Below are 23,919 nucleotides of genomic sequence, written 5' to 3' on the forward strand. Positions count from 1 at the left end.
AGAGAGAGAGAGAGAGAGAGAGAGAGAGAGAGAGAGAGAGAGAGAGAGAGAGAGCGCGCGAGCGTTGGAGAAATGGCTCATTGGTTAAGAGTACTGGTTGTTCTTCCAGAGGTTCTGAGTTCAATTCCCAGTACCCACATGGTGGCTCACAGCCATCTGTAATGGGGTCAGATGTCCTCTTCTGGTGTGTCTGAAGACAGCTACAGTATACTCATATACATTACATAAATAAATAAAATCTTAAAACAGGGCTGGGGAGTGGGGGTAGAGAAATGGCTCAACAGCTGAGAGCGCTGGCTGTTTTTCCAGAAGACCCAGGCTTAAATCCCAGCACCCACATAGCAGCTTACAACTGTCTATAACTCCAGCTACAGGGGATACAATACCTTCATACAGATATATATGCAGAGAAAATACGAATGTACATAAAATAAAAAGAAATGCTAAGAGGCTGGGCCTCATAGCACAGGCCTGTAACCTCAGCCACCTGGGAAGCTGAGATAGGATTATAAACTCAAGCCCTGTCTTGGGTGCAGAGTGAGTTCATTCCTAGTCTAGGCAGAGCCTCACCAATCTCAGTGAGACCCACAAAATTACACAAAGGAACAAGTTAAAATGAAAGCTGGGGATATAGCTCAGTGGTAGAGTACTCACTCACCTTGCGTGACCAATGCCCTAAAGCCAATCCCCTGTACTTAAAAATAAGCAAACAAACAAGTAAACAAAAAGATATTCACCTAAATCTGAGATTCTCAATCAACTAGAAAGAAAATAGCCAAGGCTTAAACCTTCACTGAGTATTTTATTGGAAGATGCTTGCTTATCTTGCACTGAGCCTATCACTGCATTAATATACGTATGTATGTATGTATGTATGTACTTGTGCATGCATTTCTCCTCTCAGGTACTGGGATTAAAGGTGTGTACCACCACCTGGCTCTCTACATCTTTTACATTTTAAGTACCAATTAGGGGGAGTGGGACAAGGAGGAAACTCTCTCTTTCATCTCATCCATATACTTAAGATCTGATGGTTTTAGCTCCTCCAGGTTCAGAAGCTAGAGGCCCAGTAACACCAACTCAATCAAATCAACTTCCCTCCCCAAGGGATTAGTCTATGACTAGGGTTGGAGGGAGACCCAGTACCCAAGGCTCACAACTGCTCTAGAGACTAAGGAGAAACTGTTCTTTATCATACAATATGGGTCACCATTATTGCACTTCCTAAGTTGGTTTCTACTTACTGAATGCATGCGATCTAGGACAGCAAACCGATTCCGAGCAACCCAAACTGCTGTCAGGCCTGAGGATCGTTTCCCTTCAGGGGCTGAGGAGAACAAAACCAAAGTGTGGGAGCATGTGGTGAGCCACTAGCAGGTGACAGAGTCAGGTGCCATGGAGCTGCCATTTTGGCTTTGCCAGTTCAGCTGCTTCCTAACTAATTCAGCCATAACCTCAGGCTATTGTCAGTGACTTTCCCCTATCCGTTCCCTCCAAACTCCAGCCCCCACCCCTGCCAAGCCTCTTATCTCTAGGCCAAGTGGCTGCATTTCAGCCAGTACCACATACTGGCAGAAATGCTGCCCATCTTGGGAGACAGCACACTCCATCAAGCTAACGAGCAGAGCCTTCCTAGCCAAGCTGAGGCACAGCAAGCAGCCTGTCAAAGTCTAAGCTGCTCTGCTGCTTTTAACATGCTAATGTAGGCCTCCCGTTCAAGCAGGGTGGGACACAGCACTTCCAGCTAAATCTTGACAGGCTCAGTTCTGGGCAACACAGCATCAAGCTGTTGCTCTGTGAATGTCAATTCACTATTATGGCCCTGAGGAGAGCTATAAAATGTTCCTCAGTTTGCAACTGATTAGAATTTTGAAATGGCTACTCTGCTCTCTGAGAAACTTGTAAAGAATATATTAAAACAGTCTTATCTGTTTTAGCAGTGGAAAACAGAACAGAGCATATTGGCCAGTCCTGTTTTGTACTTTTCTGGCACCTGGAGTGCCAAAGAATTTACAAAACAAAATTTTACCACAACCCTTACTACTCCAGTATCTGCTTTCTCCTCTCTGGTGTCCACCACTAGATCATACCTTTATAATTACTATCCCTCTCAAAGAATGGAGAACAGAAGTTCTAGTAATTACTAACAGATATGGAAAAACAACAACAAAACCCAAGCTGAATTGGGTGGCATCAAATCACTGGTTTAGTTAGGCAGGTTTAACTGATTACTTTTGGGGGGAGACTTTGCTTTATGGATCCCCAATATATACAGGCTTCCTGCTTCTCTCCTCATCTCACTCCAAGCACACTTAAAAGACTGAAATGAGTTGGCATAGTGTGTAATTCTATTACCAAGTGGAACCATGAGTTCTAGGCTAATCTGGTTATACAGTGAGACTCTGTCTCATACTCGTACATATCCTCTCCAAAAACCAAAATAAATAAACGAGTATTACAATAATAATGACCTGTTGGCACTCATAAAAGGAACAGAACTAGCAAAATATTTTGCAGAACTTTGGAGGGTATACAATATCAAAATGTACTAGTAAAAGGGAGAGCCTGTGGCATAAACTTCAGACTAAGGCCTGCAAACTCACTGGAAGAACTGCACTGAAAAGAACATAAGTGAGATTCCAACCCATCCACAGAATGTTCTGTCAGCAAGTTCTAATAGTAAGGACGTCAACAGGGGATGGTGGTGATGAAAGAGGCAGGCAGGGGTCTCAGCTGGATCCTGGGATCCCATGTGGGTCATGGGGCTGTGAGCAGCCTCATCTTTTTGACAAGCAAAAGGAAGCAAATCGGATCTGGATCTGGATAAGAGAGTATAAATCCCCACTCCCAGGATGAGACACTGCAAGACTGGAGCCACATTTTTAAATAAATGAAACTACTAGGGTGAAAGTCATATCAGCTGACAATAATCTAGGGTAACACGCTGTGCTGAAAGGGAAAATGGAGAGTTTCTAATAACCAAATTATAAAATATATATATCTAGCTGGGGTAATAAAATGGAGGCAGAGCATGAATATTTCACACCACAATTGCCTCTGGTGCAACTGTCAGCAGCACCTGCCAACAGACAAGAGTGATGTAGCCATGGCCTGGGGATGGGATGTGCAAAACTTGCAAAGAAGTGATGCCACAGTGAGGAGGGCTGGAAGCAACTCGGAAGAGACAAACAGCACTTACCATCAGGATTCTGGGAGTCTGCATCTTTGGGTATGGTGTACAGATCGTAGGTACTATTCTCTAGATTGCTTGCTCTCTGTAGGGGAAAAGGGGAAACATGTTTAATGACATGTTCCTGACAAAAAAGACATTTCTCCTACTTGTGTTACCTGAACCCAGAGGGTATCTGAGTGATTCTCGTGTGTAAGAACTGCAGTACTCTTAGCCAAATAACTGAGCACTGAAGGTGCTGTTTTCTTTATCCTCTAAACATGCAAATATTATCTAAATAAAACCCAAGATTTCTCTCTGTTCCACAAATTAAAAGACAATGAATCTGATGTCTCATTTGATTACACTTGTCATGTTAAAGAAAAAAAAAAAAAAACCAAAACAGATCTAAGAAGAGAGTTAAGAAAATGGTCATAAGAATATGGTAGTGTTGGACACTAAAGGACTTCATATGAAAAGTTATCCAGGGGACAGTTTCTTCCAGCCACCTGGGTCTTAAAGTTAGAATGACATTGTTTTCTTTTCTTTCTTTTCTTTTCTTTTTCCAAACTGTGTGGCAAGAAACGGGGAGGGCTCTGATAACTGAGGGTGACTTCACTGAAAAGAACCAGCTTTCCAACACAGGTCTCCTATGTTTACCCAAGCAGAAGGACAGAAAAGGTCCTTTTCTGCACAACAAACAAGTGCCAACGTTCCTTCTGATCACCTCACAACCATAATAGGTTATGACAACTGACACCATTTAGTTTGAGCCTCTGAGTGTCTACTGTGTTAGCTCTTACAAAACATCCAGTAATAGCTCTATCAGGAAAGGAGACAACTTATTTAGCAGGTGCCCACATGTTTAATTTTCAGTACTGGTGAAAAAGATTTTAAGAGGCCATTAGAGGGCAGTAAGGGCAGTAATATACTAACAAAACCTAAGGAGAACTACAGAGACTCCATAATTACTTACGGTGCAGAGCAGCACTGCGTTTTCTGCTGGATTGTATGACATATTGAACACTGGAAACTTAGAACCACTACATAAAGAGGAGGAAACAGAATGGGGTAAGAATAGAGAAGAGAATTTATCCCTTCAGTGCCTACATACTCAGGACATATATACTCATACTACTTCTGTACTTAGGAAACATAGATACTGTATTTTTTCTCTTTCCATTAAAACTTGACTACTTAATAGTTCAAACAGCAAAACATGGCAGAAGTTATAGTGTCATCAAAGGTGGCGAGCGGTGATGGTTCTGCCTGGTACAAACTGCTACCCATAATTGGAGTGGACACCACAGAGTAGCATGATATGATTTCTCCAGCTGTTTTCTATCCCTGGGACTGTTCACATAAACCCATCTTTCTGTAGCAGTGAAGCTAGCGGGTAGTTATCAACCCCGAGTGCCAGTGTTTTCTACCATGAATGTTTCAAAATGCTGCAGCTGGCATTCCAAAGCTCCTCTGGCCAGGCATCCCAGAGGTTATCATAGTGAGTTAACAGTTCTGGAGACACAGTTCTGCTTTTTAGGGTTATGGTATTTTGCTGTAAAGGTAGAGTTATGATAAAGTGCAACTCTCCTAAAAATCTTCATTATTTTCTTATTATTCTGTGCTCTAGTCATTTAGGTCTGTCATCCCTCTCTGCCACAAGGTTCCTCAAGGAATAAATGGCAAAGGCAAAAAGTTATATTACCAAATTGGGCTACTCTCTACTAAGAACTTTCTGTAATCTGCAAGAGATTTTGCAGGCATGAGTAGTAGAATATCTTCACCACAGGGTCACTAGCAGACCCAATAGGGACCTCCATTCTCCCCACAGACACCTCTGAATCTACCATAAAGGGATTTAAATTGAGGAGGTTTATTCAATGGGGAGTCCCTATCTGATAGCTGGGGTCCAAAAGGTTGGTTTAAAGAGCCCTGTTTGAGGACGAAGCATTATGACTACAGAGGAAAGGGCTTGGAAAGGGGAAATAAGTCAGACTTGCCTCCGTAACTGCATCACAGCTACATCTTTGGAGCTGTTGAAATCCAGCTGACGGAGGAATCGGTCCTTTACATAATGCAGCATATTGCCATGAACAGCATAGGCTGGACGCTCACGTTCCAGCTTAAATACAATCATCCCACCATCATGGCCTAGAGAACAGAGGAAACAATTAGCTTTAGGCAAAAAGGATTGCTAGAACTAAGAGATACACAAGGATGATTATAGTCAATGTTAGAAGAGTAAGGGGCATCTACTCTGGCTTGGAGATGGCTTGTGCCTCAGGGTTCATGTGGAGAAGCTTGGTGTGATATTGAGGTGCAGGATCTTTAAGAGATAAGGCTTACTGAAATGTCAATAGGCCTTTAGAGGAGCACTCTGGGATTCATGTCGTCTTAGGCTATGGGTCGGTAACCTGGGGAGAACACTGATATACAAAGAGGATCCTGAATTCTCTCTGGATTGCTGCCTGGTCATATGGAGTCTCTGTCTCTGTCCCTCCCTCCCTCCTTCTCCTTTCATAATGCTCCATGTCATATTGTGACTGAGCCAAAGGAACCCATACCAAAGGACAAATGGTTGGGACTGCTCCATCTTGGATTTTTAACCTCCAAAATCGTGAATAAAATATCCCCCCTTTTTCAGATGTATTTGTTTTTATTTTATATCCACATGTGAGTGCCTGCATTCATGTTGCGTGCACACTGTGTATGCTTGGTGCCTGGGAAAGCCAAAAGAGGGCATCAGATCCCCTGAAACTAGAATTATAGGCAGCTGTAAGACACCATGTGGGTGCCGGGAGCAGAGCTTTCGTCCTCTGCTAGAGTAGCAAGTGCCCTTGACCATCTCTCCGGCCCCTCCCCACCTCCTTGACCACCGAGCCATCTCTCCGGCCCCCTCCCCACCCGCTTTGGTTTTTCAAGACTATTGTTTCTCTGTGTAGCCCTAGCTGTCCTGGAAGTTGCTTTGTAGACCAGGCTGCCTTCAACCAGTCCCCACCGCATGGCTCAAATGCCTTTTTAAAAAGTACACAGTATGAAGAACTTTGCTACAGTTATAGAAAACAGAATATAATAGCTAAATACATTCCTAAACTTACAGTTTTTAGAACCTTTTCCAAATAGTTTTCTGTAACTTAACGCCCTGGTCTTTTTTCTCCTTCAACTCAGGACCTCATACGAACTAGGAATGCAGCCCGTGACAGCCGTCTCCTTTTTCTCACTCACTTTCACGTTTCTGAATACTCACTGTAAACCTGTAGGCCACCACTGTCATCAACCTCCTTTTGCTTGACTTTTTATTCAAGGCATCTTCAAACACATATCACTTTCTATACTTAACAGTTCACAGACCATCTCCCTTAAAGCTCTACCAAGACAGGGAATATTTTATGCACTGCTCTGACACCAGCATCCAGAATATGAAATAATAGCTTATTATGTATTTGACGAATGAATGAATTAGATTTGGCTTCTACTTTCTCACTCTGAGTACTCTAAATGTTCAATATTAGTCTCCTTGAGCTCCTAAAAGCACATCAAAGAGTGAGCTTAAGGTTAAACAGATCTTTGTAGTGATGAACACTAAAGAGGACCGTCTCCCAAAAGTAGGAGAGATAAAAATGAGGAAAGCTTCTGTTAGGTGGCTCTGAAAATTCTGCTTCTCTTTATTTGCCTACTAGCACTTATCAGTGACAAGGCTAACAAAGAATCACTTTAAAACCTTACAAGGTTTCAACGAAATCCAAGGAGCGATAAGAAGAAATGGTCCTTACCTGCTGCAAAGAGGTTAAGGTTGGGATGGGCAGCGAGGACCCAAAAGCGATCATGATCCCTACGGAAAGTCTGAACCCCAGTCCTAGGAAACCAAACGGTACACAAAAAAACTGTTAAGAATCTTCAGTACAGCCGGGAGGTGGTGGCGCACGCCTTTAATCCCAGCACTTGGGAGGCAGAGGCAGGCAGATTTCTGAGTTCGAGGCCAGCCTGGTCTACAGAGTGAGTTCCAGGACAGCCAGGGCTGCACAGAGAAACCCTGTCTCGAAAAACCAAAAAAAAAAAAAAAAAAAAAAAAAAAAAAGAATTTAGCATACACAAGAAAAATGAATAGCAGGCCTGGAAGGTGACTTTGCAAGTGCTTCAGAGACAGTAAATGGTGTGCACGAAGCTACGGACCAGGATAAAGTCGACAAGAAACACAGTGAGAAGGAGTCACACTAATCCAGGACAGGGGCCTGTCAGTTTCTCCCTCACCGTCTCCTCCTATACTTTCAGTTCACATTTCTATCTCTCTAGCACAATGAAGGGAAAAAACATACTCAAATTTAGAGAAGAAAAAAGAATACATGGAAATTTCTACCTAATAAATATTGTTGATATTTTAGTCTCTAAGGGTATTTCTTATGTTGCTGTTTGCTTATTTACTTAGTTTTTACAGTAGTGGGGATTACATTTAGGGCCTCATGCATGACAGGCAAGCACTTTTACCACTAAGCAATATAACCTTAAAACTTCCTAACACATTTTTTCATGCTGAAGAGAAAAAGAAATATTCTCAATTTTTCCTTTCCTTTTCCGGATATTAGTATTGTATAAGGAGTGTGTGTGTGTCTACACGTGTGGAAGACAGAGGACACCTTTTTGGGAGCCATCTCTCTTCTACTATAGGTCAGGGATTAAAGCAGATCATCAGATCAGGCTTGTGTAGAAAGTGATTTTTCCTTTTTTGCCTGCTGAGCCATCTCACTAGCCTTTTTTTTTTTTTTTTTTTTAAATTTTAAAAAATTTTTGGGACAGAGTCTCAGGTAGCCAATGCTGGCCTCCAACTCACTATACAGCAGAAAATGACTCTGACCTGATCCTCCTACCAACACCCTCGTGCTGACACTACAGGTACGTGCTGCTGTGATTCCTTTCTAATCTAATTTTCAAAGACAAAGAGTAAGACAAAGAAAGGGTCCTTCTCTTGGGTTTGGTCACATGACATAAATAGTTCCCTTACCGCTTAGACATATCCCAGACTCGGATGCTCTTGTCCTCAGAATTGCTGAGGATCAACTCCTGGCGAGGGTGAAAGACAGCACAAGACACATTGTTGTAATGGCCCCGGCAGGTGTCAACCTCCCATGCCTTTGATTCTGAAGAACAAAAGAAACTGTTATCACAATTCTCTATAATAACTCTGGAATCTATAAATTCAACATTCTTCCTTTAAAAGTTAAAAAAAAATGTTATTTGGTTTTAGTTATATGTGTGTGTATATCTGTGTGTGGGTCTGTGCATCTGAGTGTAGTAACTGTGGAGGCCAGAAGGCAGCCTTGAATTCCCTGGAGCTGAAGTAATAGATGGCTGGGAGCTGCCTGACATAGGTGCTAGGAACCAAATTCTGCACTCTGTGGGTCCACTGAGCCATCCTTAGTCCCAATTTTTTGAGGAGACAAGGTTTTGCTATATGGTCAATCTGGCCTTGTTCTTGTGATCCTCCTGCCTCAGCCATGCATGCTGATACTGTCATGTACAGCTGTGATGCTCTTTTAATGAAGTGCTAAGTACTACTGCATAATACTAAATTAACTTTCCCCAAATTAGTCAATGTTTTTCATGTAAGTTTCTTCCTCTTTATTATTTTTTTTTTAGTTACTTGAACCTCCAAATCCTCTGTTTTTGAGACAAGACAAGGTTTTGCTGTTGTTTACGCTAGCTTTGAATTCCTAGGAATGAACAATCGTACTACCTCAGCCTCTTGAGTAGCCAGAGCTATCTCAGCTCCAAAATTCCTATTTTTCTGTTCATCTCTATTCTTTTATTATGCATCCCTACTGACTGTAACATTTATACTAAATAATTCTTTATGCTTCTATTCTATTTTGTCCTCATAGTCCATGTATTACTTGCTGACATTTGAGAACAAATATAAACGCGATAGCATTTGTCAAATGTTGCATGAATTTTTACTCTGGACTATGCTCATGTCTCTCAAAATCAAGATACTGCCATTGAGGGTGGGAGGGGGAGGAAAAGACAATGACCACACACTCAGGAGTAGCAGTAAATAATCAACTAAGGCGTAAGGCAGAAAAATAGGTCAAAGTCCAGAAGACCTGGCTACTTTCCCTTGCTGGCCAGCAGTTACTTTCTTGGATATGGCAACATCACCAGTGCCTTACTCACCATTCATACGCCAGATCTTCACTTGCCGGTCATCTGCCCCAGATACAATGAGGGGCATAGTTGGGTGGAAGGCAGCCCAGTTTACTCCACGATCATGACCCTGTTAAAAAGAGAGAAAAAGTGGGTCTTCTACAACAGCTTTAAAAACACAATTCAAAGAAACCTATGTTGGTATTTATAACAAAATTTGTCTTTTTCTGTGATATGGGTGATCAAACTCAGAGCCTAACAGGAGCTAAGCCAGTACTCTACCACTGACCTATTTCCCCAGCCCTCTGAAATACTCCTCAAGTAAAAGGATTTAAGGGACTGTGCTACTGTAAAGTTCATTTGTTGTTGTTTTATTTACATTTGATTTGGGTTTTTTGTAACAAACATTTGTTTGTTTTTTGGCTTATTGTAAAGCTTTGAACATTAGAATAATCATGCCAACATGTCTAATATTACTTTAATTTTCATGGGATGTTGCAAACATCTCCACCATGAAATTCAGCTTTATTTATAGTTAGGTGTTTCTTTACTTTTTACTTGTCTATATATGTTTTATTTTTACAAATAATTGTAACATTTTAAGTATAAAGACTTATAAGTCAATGCCTAAATTCTTAAACTATGATCTGGAATCCCTAGAAAGAGTCCCAAGATCTCACTGAAAAATCAGCAAGTTCAAAGCTATTTTCCAAGTCCTACTAAGATTTTATTTGCCTTCATTGTTATTATCCATGACTACATAGTGGAGCTTTTCACAGGATACATTATAGGTGATGACATCATTGTTCTGACAGCTAATAGAATATATACTGACAAAGTATATGTTTGAAAGGTTCTTTTTGAAATTTTTTTAGGCTGAGGGTGTCATCCAATGGTAGGGCATTTGCACAAAAAAACAAAAACAAGGGGCTGCAGAGATGGCTCATCTACTAGGAGTACTGACTGCTCTTACAAATGACCCAGGTTTGGCTCCAAGCACCCAGGTATGATTTACAACTGTTTGTAACTTCAGTCCCAAGGGATGTGGTGCCCTCTTATGGCCTCTGAAGGCACCAGACATTCACATGGTACACAGATACACATGCAAGTAAAATACTCCTATACATAAAAATTAACTAATTAAACTTTTTTAAAAAGTTAATTTCAAATATGGCTAAAATTGACAGGTATAACACACATCAATAAACTTTGAAATTTTTATGAAGATTTAAGACCAAAAAGTTTAAGGATGCTAACTTCATGACAGTCTCTATTCTATTTAAATGGTCATCCTTCATTGACACTGAATAGTCATCATTCTTTGACAGAATTATGGACATGGCAGTTTTGATTCAGAAGTTTTAAGGGTATTATGTATTCGTAAAAACCTCTGGGTTTTGAAATTCAAGCCCAGCATTCACTGCATACAGCTGGACTTTGGGGAACTGTCTGATTTTTCTAAATCTCTCTTTTTTTTTAATCTGTGAGATTAAACAGTTCACATTTCAGTGAGTAGTTTTATGGTTAGACTTTAATTTTAGAAAACCTACCTTCTTTTCTTGGGCTTTTCTACTTGTCACCATGGACAAGGTTCTTATATATAATCAGTTCTCGGTTTTTCTCATCGATTTTCTTTGGGGATCTTCCTCGCACAGGTCTAAGAATGGCTTTGCTTTGTGACAGTAATAAAGCACATGTCCAGCTTTTTTTCATTCTCCCTACTGGATTTACAGATTTATAACTCTCTCTGAGATGATATATGGTCTTTCTTTCTTTGTTGGCTTACTTACAGTTCTATTCTTCAAATCTCAGATGGTGTCTGACACTTAAATATTTGCTGAAAGAATTGAAAAAAAAAATATGTGGGCCAGTGAGATGGCTCAGTGGATAAAATGCTTGCGACCCAAGGTACAAGACCAAATCCTGGGACCCACAAAAGACGGAGAGAACTGACTACACAAAATTGTCCTCTTAGACTCCACACATGTGCTGTGGCACACATGCCCACACACATCACACACTCATATAGAGATGAAAATGAAGTGAGTAGCATGCTGAGATTTTCCCTAGAGGGCAGCACATACTCACCAACAGCGACAGAGATAAATACCTCTAGCACATGCTTCACCACTGCATCTGTAGTTCCAAACAGATCGACCCCAGTTATTCCTCTCACATCAGACTCCACCGCACCAGGAGACAAGTTTTTTTTCCTTAGACCTTTGGAGGGTTAAGGAGTGGGATGAAAGATGCAAATATACTGTTATCAATAAGAGCACAGTAGCAGGATAGAGAAAGGTACACTGAAAGACTCAGATAAAGTGAAATGGGAGAATACAATTAGAAGGAAGGGAGAAACACTCACAAGCCATCTGCATTCGATGGCTCCTTCCTTAACACTTAGACGATTCCTATTTCGAGCCAACCCAAATTCTGACACAACTAAGTTCATAAAATCTCACCTCCAAGAGCTGTCTACTTTAGATTAGTAACACTTTCCATTCTTTAATATTCCCAAAATGTGGCCTCAAATGGTAATCATTCAATGTTCACATTCAGGTTCATAAAATCAATACGTTTTCTCATCACCTTAAAATTTTTTTATTTTTATTTTATTTTAACTTTAAAAAAATTTTAATGTATTTTATTGTTCAATGTGTATGGATGTTTGTCTGCATGTACATCTGTATAACACAAGCATGCCTGGTGCCTGTAGAACTCAGAGGAGAGCTACAGAGCCCCTGGAGTTACGGGTGGTTGTAAGCTGCCAAAAAGGTGCTGGAAATTAAACCCAGGTCCTCCAGAAGAGTGGTCGGTGCTCTTAACTGATGAGTCATACCTCTAACCCTCATAATAAAAAAATTTAAAGAAATGTTCTTGGGGAAGATCACACTTCAGTGTTTTCCAAGCTGGAAGCAATATACAAGAAAGTTCCAGATGCACTGCTGAAACAGACATAACAAACACAATAGCTGTCTAGTTTAGAAGAACTATTACAAATACTACGAGAAGATATGGCAACAAGGTACTAGCAAAGGGTACCCACACTTCCTACGTACCTCCTGAAAAGGACGCCAAATAATTAAAACCGTCATGAGTTTTCATGTTCTTGCATAAAAGGTCAATTATAGATATGAACAGATGTATTTTTCTATTAAAACCTACAGAGGCTATTTTTCACTAGGAGGAATTATTAGCCCATAATTTTTAAAATGATAGGAAAAAAAAAAAAGACACTAGGATAAGTGTCCTATCTGTGGACGACCCATGCTTATGACCCATCTACACAACTTCAAAGCCTGACCGCTTGAGTTAATCTCTGCACTCAGGAGGCAGAAGCAGGAATGCTGCTTTAGGTTGAGCCTGGCCTACAGAGAAAAGCCCTATTCCGAAAAGCAGGGAGGGGCAGGGGAAAGCTGCCTAATTGAGTCAAAACCAGAACCAAAATTATAATACAAGTACCAGTTTCATCAGATTTAATTCTGATAACAACCCTTAAAGATAGGTAATAATCATATATAATTATGCCAAATTACACAAAACAAAATTAAGAGTAAATTCATACCTTTTAAAATATTTGAGAGAGAAAATGGTAAGATAGTTTTCTAATATTTATGGAATCTTTTTAAAAAGACAATATTTTAAAGCAAAGACTAAATAAAACATACCATTGAAAATAAATCCTAAGAAGCTTCACACTAAAATGTGTAGAGAAAGAAAAGAAGTTGAAATGACTGATCTTCTTGCCAGTGCTGTAAACTGTTTTGTACTTCTGCTAGGGTAGTGCCTAATTCCAGCACTGCATGAACAGTTTTAATTATTTTATGCCTAATTCAAGAGATGCCTTAGCCATAGGCATAGAGACATAAACTGGATGATAAAAAGGAAGCTTTTCCTCACGCTTCATAAATACATGATCATAAGGATGCCTTCCATTTGTCCCTTTAATAGGATCTATCAATTTTTTCTATTGAGTGAAGTGTATAAAACAGATTCAAAAAGATACAAAACCAGACAGCTGTGAGGAATTTCACCTCCAATAGGCTTCAACAAACATATTAAAAGGAAAGCTGTACGACAGAATTGAAGCCTTTGTTGCACTTGCCTGCAATGATCCAGGAAAAAGGGAAGGGCGAAACAGATGAACAGTGACAGGCAGTGAAAAGATACTTAAAGATGAAGTGTTTGAGCCTTCGACAAGGCACTCACTAGGACTGAGCGACAGATGGAAAATTTCTACAGCAGCTACCCAAATCCAGAGGGAGAGGAGCACACTCTCAGAATGGACCAGTTACGTATGCCTCCCAGTGGGGACCAGGGAAGCAGTGGAGACAGAGGGATGAGGAAAGGATTTGGCAGCATATTAATGTATTTTAGTGGATATTTAAAAGAGTGAGCCTGAATTACATGGGCTTGACATGCAAAGGTGTAAGCATATTAAAATAATTTAACTGACAGTTTACTTGGAAGCACAAGCTAAAACAGTAACCCATCTTCCATGGTTAGTTTTTAAAACTCTTCCCCTTTAAATAGATGACTTTGGCCAGGCTAACAGAATATTCAGGTTGCAGTGAGCTCAAGAGTCCAAATCCACAAGGGAGAGCTGTTAAGGGATTGCTCTGCCTTAAAGAGGTCTCTCTACTTTCTCTTGGTGTTACCCACTAGCTCAGAGTGTTCTTTTCAAAAGAGAGAGTCAAAACTATCAGAATTTCATCAGTCCCCTAAATTTGAGATTACTCATCCTCTTATTTTAAATGTACTTTCTTGTCTTGAAAATGTTAATGTCAATACCTAAGAGACCAGAAAGCTGGTTTCTCTTCTTGTGTTCAGACTTATCAGAAATAAAGCAAAACGGAATCTTGAAGAGTCTGCTAATTTTGAGGAAAGGATAATAGAAGTGTAAAAGTCTAGCCCGAAAGCACTTCCACTTATTTAAATACCAAAGCATCTCCTTCCACTCTGGTTAAAGGATTTAAAGTCAACTGAGTCAGCAGAGAAACAGTAAAGAACATTCACATTAGTATAGCCGGTTAGCACTACATTCTCCTCACTGTAACATCTACAATTTATAGCAGTTGCAATACCACATAGCGATCCATGCAATTCACACATTCAAGAGCAACACAACCCCACTAAGGTCATACTCTCCCACACACCTCTAATCTAAGACCCTTAATTTTGATATAAACATGTTTTCTTCCTGCAAATGGTAATGAAGGGTGCTTCTTGCCTTGGGCATTTCATGGTCACAAATGAGAACCTGGGCACCTTACTTGCCCAAATTGCTTTATTTTAATTAACAGATTTTTAAAAAAATGTTATTTCTCCAATCACTTTAGCTAGACCACAGGAACATGCTGTGCTGGTAGCAGGTGGCACAAGCAGTAACTTGAAAGTGGAACAGAACAGGGCCTTCTTAATCCAGTGTTCTGGGGATGAACCCCTGGAACCTGAAAACAGCAGTTTAGGCAGGCATAAAATTGACCCATGCTCTAGGATGGAATCAGCAGTACACCATTCCTAGGAGAACTGAGAAAAGTCACACAAGGTACTTCCTACAGCAACTTTCTCACAGAACTCAGACTATTCTACATAACTGTCCCTGATCAGCTGGGACAGCAGGAGCTGGGAACCAACCTCATTAGGGGTGTGCCTCCTGAGACAGAGAGGATGTCTAGAATGTGTGCATGGTGAAACGCTATGGAAAGCCACAGCTAGGTTATGGACAGAGTGAATGCTAAGCTCCCCAGTACTGGCAGTGAGGAGAGGGCACAAGCTCATGGTGCCTGTACCATGCTCCTCCCGTTGGCATGGCTGGTCATATCTGGGTGTACTTCAAATAGCCTAGTCGGTCTGACAGAAAACTGCAATGGCAAAGCCCTAGAGGATGAACACCTTATCTCCAAAACAATCTTGTTTACAACACTGTCTTGGGACTCGAAACTTTTAGAAACTGCAGAGACAGCATGGTACAGTTATTTCACTCTCCAACTGCCCTGCCCTCCTCTCCCTCGTTGGCTTGTTTGGTTTTATTCTTTGGTTTGGTTCTTAGAGTTGGGGTCTCATGTAGCCCAGGCTGGCCTTGAACTCATTGTGTAGTCAAGAATGACTCTGAATTCCTGATCCTCCTGCTTCTACCTTGAAAGTGTTGAGACGATAGCATCCTCTTAGTTTATTTCTACAATATATAAATTGTAATTGCTATTACCACATCCCAAATACTGGATTCAGGAATTCAATTTTTTACTTGCTGTTCACTAATGGTTTATAAAAACAGCAAATACTAAACTGCCATAGCCCAGGAGTTACAGGGAAGTTGGGTAGTTACCACCTCAGCAGTCCGATGGTGAAAGTTAATGACTTTATTTCCACAGAGAAGCAGATAAGGGCCTAGAAGGGCCTTCCCGTTTTGGAAAGAAACACTGATTTGTATTTATCACCACTGACTTTCCAGAGAACTCAATTTCTAAGAATTTCTGAAGTGGCAAATAAAGATAAGTCAGTGAGTGACTTTTTAGAATAACGTAACTGTGTAGAGAAGCACAGCATTTCGAGTCTCCGCATAGTCCCTATCCCAGCACAAAGCCCCTCCACACGCCACAGACCTTTCTCAGTATTAAATTCTCTGTGTAGCAACATTTTAGACCTCTGTAGGACACTCAAATTTCAGCCCTTATCTCAAAATCACTATATGTAAATTATGACTAGAAGAATGAGCCTAATTATCCAAAGTCTATAAAGTCTTAGAAAGCTAATTAAAAAGTTTTCTGGATAAAAAAAGTTGCAACTCCTTCCCAGTGAATGTCTCTTACTACAGAGAAAGATCTAATAGGCAGACTTTTCCATTTACAAATAAGGCAGCAGGGCTCACGGTTCCCCTTTACTTGCAAAGTGTCAATTTTTATTTTTGTAAAAATATGTGAATGGGATTAAACTGTGTAAAATATTTGAATGTAAAGCTTGGCTCTTAACCAAATAACTCAGATGTACATATTTTAATGAAAATCTGAGGTAACTAAAGAAGTTAAATCAAATTAGCTTCCTAGAGTAAGCCACTTTCACAGAAAATACTCTAACACGAAGAACTTTCAAAGTAGATTCAATAGCTTCAAAAATAAAGATGGCATTATATAGGAATGGAATATTCTAATTTTTGTTGTTCTAAGTCAAACACCCTTGCTATTGTAAGCAATTGCAGTTTTGCGCCAGACATGACTAGATTGTCCCCTGAACTTGGGCAGCTCACCAGAAATATCCCAAACGCGGACAGTCTGGTCCAGGCTAGCTGATACCACCAGGTCTTCAGAGGGGTGGAACTGAGCACACATTACATAATGGTTGTGCCCTGTTAACACACTGCAAAGGGAAAACAAAAAACAAAAACAAAACAACATTAAAGGCAGAAATCAACAGCCTCCCTAAGCTAAATACCTTCTTGATATTCAATAAATGCTTATCTAATTGTATTTTTTTGTGTAGCCAAGGTAAGTCATCCTAACAACTTTGAACTAGTAATAAGCAATGCCACCTGTGCTAACAGCTTCTTTTAAAAACATATATTTCTTTTTTTGTCCAGGCAGTGCTGGTACATGCTTTTAATCTCAGAACTCAGGAGGCAGAAGCAGGAGGATCTCTGAGTTCAAGGCCAGCCTGGTCTACAGATAGAGCTCCAGGACAGCTAGGGCCACACAGAGAAACCCTGTCTTAAAAAACAAACAAAAGAAAACGTGTTTTTTATTAGTATTATTTTCTTCTTACGGGAGCAGCAGCAGTGGGTACCATGTAGAGTCAGTTCTCTCCATCCACCTCTGCATGGAGCAAACTCAGGCTGCCAGGCCTGCATTGCACCTTTATCCACTGTGCCATCTTTACCTGCTCTAATAATTCTTTTTCTGGTACTAATTGTTTAATATTTAAATATCATTAATTTCAAGGAATTGAGATTATACAATTCTCTCAGATTAAAGACATAAAAATATGAAAATAAATGCAATCTTAGTAATTCTTATAGGAAATATACTTTTAGAATTTAGTAGGATACCTCTAAAGGCTCTAGAGAACCAGTTCAAACACGAAGAGTCACTGTCCAGATCCCAACTCAAGTTGTATAGGACTAGAACTAAAAAGCAGCTAAACATTCTATTCTAAAAGCCTACTTAACATGCCTTTCTTCTGGTTAAGATACTACAAAATCCAGATTGATATTATTATATTGAAAAGGATCCTAAAATATGATCAGCAGTGAATTAGCAGACATGGACCACCTGGGAAGGAAGATGACTGACCTGAAAAGCAGCTGACTATAAAAATCTAGGAAGAATTAAACCCTCTTTTGAGGCTACTGCCTCTTGGTTTACCAGACACAGGTTCTAGACTGCCAGTTCCACACCCGAATGGTCTGATCATCTGAGGCGCTCAAAATCCAAGGATATTCCTGAAAGACATTTCAAACAAGGCTCTGAACAATCTTGTGCTGTTAGGCCAGAGCCTTGTGCATGCTTGACAAGTGTTCTATCATCCCCAGGACTTGGTTTTTCAGACAGGGTCTCATTATGTAGTTCAAGCTAGCCTTGAAACCACGTGGTCACAAGTGCTGAGGGTGCTAGGACTTTAAAAATGTATACTATTATGCCTAGAATGGATAGCAACTTACTCTAGGCAATGTTCTTTTTATGATAATTACAAATGAGTATTTATTATTAAATGTTTTACTCATAATTTTTACAATCATTTTATCCTATGCTAAGATTTTTATATTAAAAAAACAAACACATACCAGACAGGCGTGGTGGTACACATCTTTAATACCAGTGCCTGGGAGGAAGAGGCAGGTGGATCTCTTTGAGTTTGAGGCCACTCTTTGAGTATGGTATACACAGTGAGTTCCAGGACAGCTAGAGCCACAAAGTAAGTACTGCAGGATATTAGATCACACTGTGAACACCAATATTATGTTGTTACTGGAAAAAAATCTGTTTTTAGTTCTGGTGTGGGTCAGCCTTAGCACACACCTTTAATCCCTCTGGCTGGAATACAGACACACCCTTAGTACACACCTTTAATCCCAAACAATAAAGGTAAAGTTAGTTTGTAGAACGAAGCCCCGTGTTTGAAAGTGATGTCTAATTGAGTGGCAGACAAAGTGACAAATCAGAGAAAGATCTGACATGCCCAACTCTCACAAGAAGAGAAAGGAAAAGGAAGCTACTTCAGGGCCAGTGTAAAGAAATAAGGAGGTAGTTTTACTGGGCCAGTTATAGAGAGAGAAAAGGCTAGACACAGGTGAAGACAGGAGATTAGGACAGATTGCCAAAGTTAAGCAGAGCAATTCAGGAGAAGCCCAGAGAAGCCAGATTGAATCAGTCAGCTTGGAGACGCATTAGAGTCAGAACAGCTGAGTTCAACCAGCCAGCCAGAGATCAGAAAGAACCAGGAAGGATGAGCTTATTCAGCAGTAAGTCTCAGAGGCTGAAAACATGCTACACCTAGGTAAGATTAAACAGAGGCTAGAAACTTCTAGGACTAGGCCTAGGTTAACAGACTGAGGCAGTAAGTCTTAGAGACAATTACAACAGGAGAATAAATGATAAATTTACAAGTGAGACTATGTTTCAAAAACAAAACAAAACAACCCATGTCCCTTATCCCTGCCCAACAGTTGGACATATTTTAAATTAAGGAAACGGGCTGGAGAGATGGCTCAGTGGTTAAGAGCACTGTTTGCTCTTCCAGAGGTCCTGAGTTCAACTCCCAGCAACCACATGATGGCTCACAACCATCTGTAATGGGATCTGATGCCCTCTTCTGGTGTATCTGAAGATAGCTGCAGAGTACTCATATCCATAAAATAAAATAAAAAAAAATTAAAAAATAAATAAATAAATAAATAAATAAATAAAGGAAACAAGTAAAAATCAGTAAATACTTGTTTCATTGAATTATAGCACTGAATTATAGGGAGACCTTGTCATAACAGGATTAGAGAAGAGGCCATGAATCTCTCTAATTCATTCTCAAATCTTCCATATGAAATCAGACAAATGGCATGACATGGTGGCTCGCATCTTTAACCCCAGCACTTGCGAGACAAGCCAGTGGATCCCTGTGACTTTGAGGCCAACCTAGTCTACATAGTGAGTTCCAAGCCAGATATGACTACATAGTAAGACCCTGTCTCAAAGGAAAAAGAGAAAAATATGAGAGAGTGAGAGAGAGTGAGAGAGTGAGAGAGTGAGAGAGAGAGAGAGAGAGAGAGAGAGAGAGAGAGAGAGAACGAACTTGATAGATTAAAGAAGGCAGTGAGTCTGAAACTGGCTAAGGGAACAGTCTCCACCAGATTCCCAAAATCCTTAGACAGAGGTACCTGATCGTTAATACTTCAAAATGTTTATTAGGTCACTCAAATGGTGTCTTAATTTGACCTTCCGGGCATACTACTGCTTAATAATAATACCACACACGGAATTAGCCTACAGACTTTCATTTCACAGATCAGTAAACAAAATAAAATCTCTACATTCCTCTATATAAAAGCAATAACTTCCTCTTAGAGAAGCCCATTGGATCCAATTAAACTGAATATTACATAGCTTGTCTGACTCTATCTCCCCAACACTGAGATTAGAACTGTGTGCCACCAGGCTTAGCTTTGGGGATTGAACTGCTATCTTTATGCCTGTATAGAAGCACATACCAATTAAACTACTTCCCTCAGCCCTAAAGCATGGGTTCTTGAGGATAAGGAGACCACTGCTGGGATCAATGGCAGAGTATTTTGTTGGTATTCATAAGATACCAGATTAAATGCCCAGCATGGAAAAAAAAAAAAGGCAGGGAGGGAGGGAGGTTGGTCAGTAAGTATGTCCAGTAAGGCATATACATTACTCTGCAAAAATTACAATGCTGCATAATGAAGGTCAACAGCCACCTACATGATGAAAAAAGGTTGTACGGATATAATCCAAGTGTCCAAGCAATGTGAAGAGGCAGCGCCGAAGTTTGTAATTCCAAACCTGCAAAGACAGAAATTCAACCGAAGAGGATGTAAATGTCTTGGACTTCTGAAAGGCTCATCAGGTTTCTTTCTGTTTGCTTGTTTGAGACAGGGGTTTCACATAGCCCAGGTGGTCTTCAAACTTGCTACACAGCCAACAATGACCTTGAATTGCTAATCCTCCTGCCAAGTCCTGAGCACTGAGAATTACACATACCCTGTTTTATATGGTGCTGAGCTTCATGAGCACTAGATAAGTATTCCACTTAAATGAGCCATACCCTCAGCCCCGTCACCTGCCTTTACTGTCTTTTACGTCTGTTACAGTCAGTCTTCACAGAACTGCCTCCATCCTATCTACTATCTCACCGGAGAGGTAGGCGCTATGACTAGTAAGGAACTCCCAACACGCCAATCTAAAAGCTTCTTCTCAGTCTGGATCTCATTCTGACTTTATCTTTCCCAAATTTCCTTCCTACCTGACATCTTAGGTTTTGCTTTTCCTTGGCTTATCTCCAAACTATAAAACTATTCTTTCCTATACCAATACTTCTTTTCCCCTTTAGAACTGGGGTTTAATAAAGATATCTTAATGTAGACTTAAGCACAACGGTTAAGAGAAACAGAGGTACTCAGAATAAAGGAAGACACTCCCAAGAACATGAACATAGGCTTCTCAAAGAGAAGTCACAGAATGTAAGACATACCCACGTGTGAGCACGGGCTCCTCACGGGAAAGTTGCCCCTCTCTTTTAAAATAAACACTTCACTCAATCTGTTCCCTGTGCAGCGCCTTCAACACTATGACTTTAGCTCCCTCTTCTAGAGACAAATCCCAAACATCTTCAGTGAGTCTCTTAGGTATCTCAAGCACATCAGAGCCAATATCGAATTATCCATTCCTCAAACTCCAGAAAACTCTACTACTCCTGCTTTGTCTTTCCAAGCTAATGATATCTTCTTAGGGCTGGGGATGTAACTCAGTGGTAGAGTACTCGCCCAACACACAAGGCCTTAAGATCAATCCCCAGCACCAAGGGGAAAAATACAGCAATGATTTCTCATCCACTTTCCTTTCTTTCTCATCCCTCCAGCACTCATTACAAATACCCACTCTTGTTTAAGCTCTCCTCTCTACTCAGATGGTACTGGTTCAGGCTCTGTTTACTTGCCAATGCACTTATAAGATAATTTCCTCATGAGTATCTATCTATGTCTCTAGTCCTTCCTAACTCATCCAATCTTTTCTTTGTTACCAGCTGAGTAACATTAAAAAAAAAACAATCGGTCAGGCGGTGGTGATGCGCAACTTTAATCCCAGCACTTGGGAGGCAGAGGCAGGCGGATTTCTGAGTTCAAGGACAGCCTGGTCTACAGAGTGAGTTCCAGGGCAGCCAGGGCTACACAGAGAAACCCTGTCTCAAACAAACAAACAAACATAGTTCCATGTAAATCTTATACTTCTATAGTTACGGTCCAGAATTGGTTCCATGTCTGTGCAATATCCAGAGGACTCATGAACACTGCAAACACATGCTCACGATCTCATCCCTCTCGTCCTTCTGCTCCCTGGCCCACCTTCTCCAGATCTTAACTCTCTAAAACCAACTGGAGATTCTCAAAGACATCCAGCTATGCCATGTCCTTCTCTGTACCTGGACTGCCTTCTTATTTTGAGTATTTATTAAATCATTCTCCAAACTACACATATTATGTATGTGTACATTTATCCTTGTATTAAAGTCTCTTTGAGACTAGAAGTCACTTTGTATTTATCTTTCAATTCTCACACAAAGTAAGTTTCTGATATACAATAAATATTCAGTAAGCATTTGCTGGGTAAGTGCTCTGGATAATGTTAGAAGCCTAAGTTTGTATACATGAATTCTCCTATCCTCTCCTGTCTTTTAGTTCTTTCCATAATTCTCAAACTTTACCACAACATCGTCCTATTTATTATTCCCAGCCATGCCAGATCCCCTGTACCTTAATCTTATAATCATCTCCTCCAGAGACGAACAGTGGCTGCTGCTTATGGAAGTCAATGCCACGCACTGGACCTAGGGAAGAAGACAGGCAATGTCTGATAAGGAAAGACATCCTCTAATGTCTTTGTCAAAGGCTTTTTAAAACAATTTGTGTGTATGTGAGTGGGTACACATACAGAGGTCAGAAGATAAGCTGCAGTCAATTCTCTCCTCTACCATGTGAGTCCAAGGGATGGAACTAAGGGATTCAGGCTTGGCAGCACTGCTTTATCCTGAGCCACCTCACCAGTTCCTACTACGATTCTTTTTTAAACAAAAGCACAGATACACTTTACATATTTAATTTTCTTTAGTTTAAATCTGGGAAGGGCACAGCAGCATATGGACTCTGTCCAGTGGCCTTTACAGGAAGGTGGCTTCAGAATTTGGTGTGAACCATGCCTCTGTTTCTCTGGCCTGAGTTACTTTTCCCAGATCACTCTGGATCTGTTTGATTTGCCTCCAGGAGTCACTGCATTGTTTTTTGCTTTATACACAGGTAGAATTCAGTTTCATTTCAGGTATAAACACCTTCAATTTTAAGAAGAGCTATGTGTTCTCTTTGGTTTCAGAGACTTCCACTCCTAACTAGCAAAAATGGCCTTGTACCACAGCCTTCCAGACATTTTTGCCTTTTAGAAGTCCTTTCCCCAGCAGGCCACCATAGGTGCACTAATATGATTTATTTTCTTTCTTTCTCTTTCTTTCTTTCTTCCTTCCTTCCTTCCTTCCTTCCTTCCTTCCTTCCTTCCTTCCTTCCTCTCTCTTTCCTCCTCCTTCTTCTTTTTCTTCTTCCTCCTCTTCTTTCTCTTCTCTTCCTCCTCCTCTTCTTCCTCCTCCTCTTCTTCCTCTTCTTCCCCCTCCTCTTCTTTTTTTTTGGAGACAAGGTTTTTCTGTATAGCCCGGCTGTCCTGGAACTTACCCTGTAGACCTCAATCTCAAGAGATTTGCCTGTCTCTGCCTCCCAAGTGCTGACACTAAAGGTATGTGCCACCCAGCCCCCAAAAAACTCCTATTTGTAGTTTTTGTTTGTTTGTTTCTACCCCCTTTTACTTCCACATTCTTTACTTTTAGGAGGAATCCTTATCAAGCTAGGATTCTTATTTGGGGGATGATAAATGCTTGTCCTTAAAAAAAATTCGCTTTTATTTTGTATATGTACACATGCACATGTGCTCAAGTGTCAGTGGAGGCCACAAAAGAGTATCACATCCCTTGAGCTATAGTTCCAAGTGGTTGTGAGCTCTGGATTGATGTAGGTATTTGAGTTCAGGGAAGTGCACTCAAATCTTCTGAAAAGAACAGCTAACATATTTCAACACTGAGTCATCTCATTTAATTTTTCCCAAAAAATTAACTTACCATCATGTTCATCAAATTTGTCAATGAGGGTGCACATCCGATAGTCCCATAACTGGATGACCCCATTGTGTAAACTGGTCAGGATCCAGGGTCTTTTAGGATGAAAACTAAGGCCTGGGGAAGGGAGAAAAAAGCAGAAAGTTATACAATAAGTTAAGGTCCCTGATATCATCTTTTGTCATGTATGACAAAAACAAAAACAAAAAAAAAACCAACTAGATTAACCAGAG

General features: G+C 40.4%; 1 protein-coding gene across 1 annotated transcript in view; it reads right to left on the reverse strand.

The window, feature by feature from the left end:
* The window catches only part of Copa (coatomer protein complex subunit alpha), a 42,027-nt gene that overhangs the window by 12,116 nt on the left and 5,992 nt on the right, over positions 1-23,919 (reverse strand). The window contains exons 2-14 of the mRNA XM_028785723.1: positions 23,690-23,803; positions 22,287-22,360; positions 20,239-20,319; positions 17,665-17,741; positions 16,554-16,663; positions 11,418-11,527; positions 9,338-9,437; positions 8,169-8,304; positions 6,943-7,025; positions 5,170-5,320; positions 4,146-4,212; positions 3,200-3,275; positions 1,245-1,327 (exon numbers count right to left, since the gene is read on the reverse strand). Coding sequence (XP_028641556.1) covers positions 1,245-1,327; positions 3,200-3,275; positions 4,146-4,212; positions 5,170-5,320; positions 6,943-7,025; positions 8,169-8,304; positions 9,338-9,437; positions 11,418-11,527; positions 16,554-16,663; positions 17,665-17,741; positions 20,239-20,319; positions 22,287-22,360; positions 23,690-23,803 — 1,262 coding nt within the window. The remainder of the gene's footprint in view (positions 1-1,244; positions 1,328-3,199; positions 3,276-4,145; positions 4,213-5,169; positions 5,321-6,942; positions 7,026-8,168; positions 8,305-9,337; positions 9,438-11,417; positions 11,528-16,553; positions 16,664-17,664; positions 17,742-20,238; positions 20,320-22,286; positions 22,361-23,689; positions 23,804-23,919) is intronic.

This window comes from Grammomys surdaster, unplaced genomic scaffold (assembly GCF_004785775.1).
Source record: "Grammomys surdaster isolate TR1022 unplaced genomic scaffold, NIH_TR_1.0 125341, whole genome shotgun sequence".
In the NCBI taxonomy this organism is placed as follows: Eukaryota; Metazoa; Chordata; class Mammalia; order Rodentia; family Muridae; genus Grammomys; species Grammomys surdaster.